This window comes from Halichoerus grypus, chromosome 6 (genome assembly GCF_964656455.1).
Source record: "Halichoerus grypus chromosome 6, mHalGry1.hap1.1, whole genome shotgun sequence".
NCBI classification, from domain to species: domain Eukaryota; kingdom Metazoa; phylum Chordata; class Mammalia; order Carnivora; family Phocidae; genus Halichoerus; species Halichoerus grypus.
In genome coordinates, this window is record NC_135717.1 from 39,208,863 (window position 1) to 39,215,094 (window position 6,232).

The following is a 6,232-nucleotide window of genomic DNA, read 5'->3' on the forward strand; positions in this document are numbered from 1 at the left end:
CTGATATTAGTGTCAAAGAATGATTTCCAAAAAGGGTAAATCCATGACTCTTATACAAAAATAAAATGAACGTGTCAAAGATTTAATTCATTAATCAGTGAAGAAACTAGGAAGGGGTTCTTAAAAAATGAATTCAAAGAAGAATTGGAAGAGTAGACACAGAGGCCGACAGTCAGCAGTGCTGAACTGGGGTTATGTGTAGATGACAAAACCCGCCTCTTCCGCAGGGCAGCGACGACTACATCTTCACACAGACAGGATGCCTTTGGATTTCCCTGAATAGGACTGCTATTTGCATCATTATCTGTTTTCTACAACATGCTGTTGAAAATAGCTCGGCCATGGCCACGAAAGGGGCCGAGCCCTACAGAATGAGGCCACCCAGACCGTGGGAGGAGCGCTCCAGTGAAAGACGCCCACTTATCCTCATTGCCCACCTTGGCCTTTCACAGTGCTTCCTGACATTAGTCTGTTCTCCTGTTAATCTTTGGAATTAGCATGGCCAGCTGACATGCCCTTGCACTCTATGTTAAATAAAAAGTGGTGAAAGTGCTTTGTTAAATGTCAAAAATAGGACGTCATTATTAACAAATTGCATCATCACATCCCCAGAGCCTAACAGACTTGGGTTACTACCACAGGTTAACGCCTGTCACAGCTGCTAGTTTGAACACACTTTATTTTTGCATATTATTTCTTTATTTAAGTCATCTCTACACCCAACGTGGGGCTCGAACTCACAACCGGGAGATTGAGAGTGGCATGCTCTTCCAATGGAGCCAGGCCAGCGCCCCTTGAACACACTTTAAACCCTTCTTTTGTAGGTGTTGGATTTGAAACTCCAACTTTCCTACCAAAAGAGATATGTCATGAGAAAAGTAATATAGATTTTTTTAAAAAGATTTTTTTTTATTTATTTACTTGACAGAGAGATAAAGAGAGAGCACAAGTAGGCAGAGTGGCAGGCAGAGGGAGAGGGAGAAGCAGGCTCTTCATGGAGCAGGGAGCCCGATGTGGGGCTCGATCCCAGGACCCTGGGATCATGACCTGAGCCGAAGGCAGCCGCTTAACTGACTGAGCCACCCAGGTGCCCCAATAACATAGATTTTTACAAAATTACCATCGGGAGCCAGATCTGTAATTTCTCTCCCGAACTCCTCCCCATGTGAACTCGCCCCATCGTCTTACAGCTGTCACTAGAATTTATGCTCACACCTACAAAACAGCTCATTGTGGTTCTCTACTGCATTCTCTGTTGTGGTCACTGGTTTTCAACTTTATATACATAGCGATTTTTTGAAATTAACTCCTTGTCTCTCTCTTTTCTCCCTACAGTTTTTTTTATCACACAGAGCAAGGGGTGGATTGAGAATTAGTGTGCTCTCGTGTAAGCTCGCAGACCCTATTGAGGCAAGTAGGAATTTGTCTGGACAAGGAAATATTTAAAACAAGATACTTTAAACTCTGGACAAGAATATGAGTTTCAACTCTCTTGAAAGTGGAAAATGAGTTTGAAAATTATGGATAAAATTGTATTTTCAAAGGTGGTAAAAATGTTTCTATAAATTGTTACTATGTTTCCTTCTGGAGTTGGTTAGGGGGTAAGTCTTAAAATCTCTCATTCACCCCAGCTCCTTTCTTAGACGGCTTTTTCTACTGACTTTGCCCTCTCTCCCCAAGTTGGAAAGTGTTTGCGTGAATTAATAAACAAATTTAATCTTCCCCACAGATACCAATGATTTCTTAAGCCCCTTTCCTCTTTGTCTTGTTTCCCTGGAGAAAGATCAGAACCTCCAAAACTGACCTCTCCGGAGCTTGGCAGTGGCTGAGACTGCTCTCCAGGAGCTGGTGGGTCACAGGTGAGGGCTTCTCGGTGGCGCAGGGTGGGAACAGCGAAAGCCTGCGGGCAGTGCTGGGCAGCAGCTTTGAACACTGAAGAGCTTCTCTGATCCTTGTCCTCTCTGAAGACACATGGGGCCACCCAGCCCTTGTGAAGGCTGACTGACTCAGGGGTGATATGTGTGAGTCTGAATCACCTGGGAGGAGACCAGCCTCAAAAGTTCTAGGAGTGGTGCCAGTCTGGGACCTGGAAGGGCAGGGCTGCTCGGACAGGACGCCGGCCCCCATACCACCCACTGCACTGGTCCTAGCCAAAGCCCCAGAGCGCCGTGCTCAGCCCCACACTATTCCGAGTCACTTGCTGCAGGGCACAGGCCTACCAGCATGGTCAGTGCTGGCCCATAGTCTGGGAGGTTTGGCATTTCCGGAACCCACCACAGGAGTGAAAAACAAAAAGTAAGTATCTGAAACTCTTACAAAGCTGGTGTTGGGAGATAAACTTGTCAGTAGTGTTGTCTCTGGCATTTACAATAGGCAGCCATGGCCGAAGGGCATGAGTGGACCGTAGTGTGTCCGAATTGTGGTAATAAACGAGGCAATGGAGGACTTGACCTAGTGTGTGGACAGGGAGTGTGCCCGATAAAGAGCTTTCTTCCTCACTCCCCTGGGGCAGGGTATGGGTGTGTTAAGCAAGGTGACTCCAGAAGGCAGACAGAGAAAGAAGGTGGGAGAGTGGTGGAGGGGGAGGGTTCAGGCTTGAGAGGAGAGAGAAGTGAGGGTGCCCACCTGGTGGACACATTCACACTCTCTGTTGATTAAGCAACAGTGGGTGTCCAAGAGCACAGGAGACCAGGAGGGACACCTGGCCCGGGTGGTGTGTCAGGAATGGCTATACCAGGCCTCCTGGTGCCCTGACTTCTGGCAGCAGGTCCCAAAGCACCGATGCCTGGACCACAGGTGCAGGTACCAGCTTTGTGGGCTCCTACTGTCCAGGGGCTTCAGTTGCCCACTGGCCTCAATAGCATAATACAGATGCCTAATATAGGCATTCTCAAATTAGGCTTATATGTCATACCCAGTGTTCCCCAGTCACGGTGGTGGGCCCTAGCAGGGCAGTGGAGGGATCTGAACTGCCTCTTCACTGCTACCTTGGTGACCTCTCAGTCCACCAGCATTTAACCACGGAAATCCCATGCTCGTCCCTGGAGGGGTCCCCAATTGCTGATTTCATCTGACGCCATAGGAATCTACAGGGCTAGGTGTCAGCCACACCGAATCAAAGGGGCTTGCCAAAGTTTAACTTACACATCTGTGAAATGAAGATGACAAATTGGTTGATATCTAAAATTTGGTTGTAGAATAGCCAGAATTCACGCACTCAAAGGCATAAAGGAAGAAGCATCCCGTTCCATCACTACAAAATACATGAGTCCCTGTCTAGCACCTCCACTCGCCACTCCTCTCCAGGAGCTGCTTTCCTTGGTCCTGGCATCTTCCCATCCACAGGTTTGCTTTGCTTTATGTAAATAGTGTGGTGACTGTAGGATTTTTCCTAATCTACTAGTGGTTGCTTTCAATAAGATTCTCCTTTCCTGATTCTGCTGTGCACATGGCAGAATATGTGATATACATCACATAAAATTGACCATTTTAACCATTTTTAGGTGAAGAATTGAATGGCCTTAAATACATTCACAGTGTTGTGTAACTATCACCACATCCATCTCCGGAACTTTTTCATCTTCCCAAACTGACACTCTGTCCCTGTTAGACGATCGCTCTCCATTTCCACCTCTCCAGCCCCTAGTAACCTCTGATCCGCCTCATGTCCATGCGCTTGACGACTCTGGGTACTTCATATGATATGTGACTTTTTGTGTCTGGCTTCTTTCTTTGAGCACGATGTGTTTGAGGCTCACCCATGTCTCATCAGCCATCAGTGCTTCCCTCCTTCTTGCAGTTGAGGAGTTTCCCACTGTATGGATGGACATTTTGTTCACCCATTCATCTGTCTGTGGACATCTGGGCTGTTTCCGCCTTTTGGCTCTTGTGATCAGCCAATCACAGCTGCTGTCAGCATATGCTTACAAGCACCCTCATGTTTGTGTGTCTTTCCTGTCATATGTATTCATCTGTCTTTGTTAGAACATACGGTTTGCAAGTACAGGTTACTCTATAATCTGTGTTTACACTTAATACTTTGTAATAAAACTTTTTACCTTATTCAATATTTGACCTAACTTTAATGGCTGTACATCTTTTCATTATATGAATGTAGGGTAATGAATGTAATTAATCCAATACTGTTAGACATTTAAGATGTTCCCCATTTGTTGCTATTGGAAATGACAGCTGTAGCTAAATTTTTGTCCACATTCTTAATTATTTCCTTGGGATAAGTTTCTGGACATTAAATTGCTACAATAATATTAACAGCTAACATTATTGAGTGCTTTCCATGCGACAGACACTATAATAAACACTAATAGAATGCAATTATTATTTTATTTTTTTTTTGAAGATTTTATTTATTTATTTGACAGAGAGTGAGCACAAGCAGGGGGAGGGGCAGAGGGAGAGCGAGAAGCAGACTCCCCACTGAGCAATGAGCCTGACCTGGGGTTCGATCTCAGGACCCTGGGATCATGACCCAAGCCGAAGGCAGGTGCTTAACCAATTGAGCCACTCAGGCGCCCCTAGAACTCAATTTATACAAGGACTGTTAGTTTGCCCATTTTACAGATGGGACCTGAAGGCCCAGCTGCATGGAGGTGGTTGTGTGGGCAGGCTCTGTTACTGCAGGCTCATACTCTGTGTGCTGCTTCCAGGATGGTCTCTGGCTCTGAGCTTCTCCATCTCTGGTTCTCCTTTTGTAAACGGGGATAACGATACCAACTTCTCTTGGTGACTGTCAAGACTGAGTACATCCATATATGTCAGGTGCTTGGACTCACACAACCCAGTGCATGATCAGGGAGTATGTTATTGTAAATGTTGAAGGAGAGCAGTTTCACTGTCACTCATATTTGGCAATGTTTTTGTTGTGTGAATCCTATTCTGCTTTTATAGTTTGATTTTTTTTCCATAATTGATTTTTTTTTTTTTTAAGTAGGCTCCATGCCCAAGGTGCGGCTTGAATTCATGACCCTGAGATTAAGAGTTGTGTGCTCGGGGTGCCTGGGTGGCTCCGTTGGTTGAGCATCCAACTCTTGGTTTTGGCTCAGGTCATGATCTCAGGATCTTGAGATCAAGCCCTGCGTTGGGCTCAGCGCTCTCTCTCTCTCCCTCTGCCCCTCCCCCCACGCTCTCTCTCTCTCAAATAAATAAATAAGTCTTAAAAAAAAAAAAAAGAGTCGTGTGCTCTACCAACTGGGCCAGCCAGGCACCCCTATAGTTGAATTATTATACTTACTTTATTCTTTCTCTTTAAAATACATGAAGGTTTTTAAGCATATTTGAATTAATAGTATTGAAAAGAAATATAAAATTTACCTGAAACCAAAGATACTACACCAACATTAATACCACAGATGTGCCCAATAGTCTCATTAAAACAGTAACTATAAAAATATGAAAAGATGTTAATCAATGAAATGCAAATTAAAATGACCATAGCCATAGGGAAGCCTGGGTGGCTCAGTTGGTTTAAGCGTCTGATTCTTGGTTTTGGCTCAAGTCCTGATCTCAGAGTTGTGATCTCAGGGTCTGAGACTGAGCCCCGTCTGGCTCCTGGCTCAGCAGGGAGTCTGCTTGAGGTTCTCTCTCTCCCCCCCGCCCCTTCCTGCCCCCATGCTCGCTCTCTTTCTCTCTAAAAATAAATAAATAAATATTTTAAAAAAATGATCACATGGGGCGCCTGGGTGGCTCAGTTGGTTAAGCGACTGCCTTCGGCTCAGGTCATGATCCTGGAGTCCCGGGATCGAGTCCCGCATCGGGCTCCCTGCTCGGCAGGAAGTCTGCTTCTCCCTCTCCCGCTCCCCCATCTTGTGCTCTCTCTCTCTCTCACTCTCTCTCTCAAATAAATAAAGAAAATCTTAAAAAAAAAAAAAAAATGATCACAGCCATGATACCCAGCATTAGCTAGGGTGTGCATAAAAAGGTATTCTTAAACACTCATGTCAAGTACAAATTTGTGTGTTATTTTCCCATGGCAGTTTGGCAAATACATAATTTAAAGTGCAAACCATCTAACTGATTTCACATCTATGCCTTTCCCTAGGGAAATAAACATGCTCCCAGTGGAGGACGTTCCTCACATCACTGTTTCTAATAGCAAAACATTTGAAACCTAGCAGCCCGTAGGGGAATGTTGGGCCCCACCCAGACCCCCTGGACCCTCAGGCACACACCTATCCCTCAGCTTCTCTGAGAGGTGGAGAATTACCTGGGGGAA

General features: G+C 45.3%; 1 protein-coding gene across 7 annotated transcripts in view; it reads left to right on the plus strand.

Moving 5' to 3' along the window:
* The window catches only part of MEIOB (meiosis specific with OB-fold), a 29,209-nt gene extending 27,487 nt beyond the window's left edge, over positions 1-1,722 (plus strand). For 5 of the 7 annotated variants that reach the window (XM_036083296.2, XM_078074977.1, XM_078074979.1 and 2 more), the window contains one exon: positions 228-571. In XM_036083296.2, the coding sequence (XP_035939189.1) occupies positions 228-497 (270 nt within the window). In that variant the 3' untranslated portion in view covers positions 498-571. Of the gene's footprint in view, positions 1-227; positions 572-1,335 lie in introns of those variants that run through there. The other 2 variants (XM_036083297.2, XM_036083298.2) reach the window with 1 other exon arrangement.
* Positions 1,723-6,232: the final 4,510 nt, after the last annotated feature.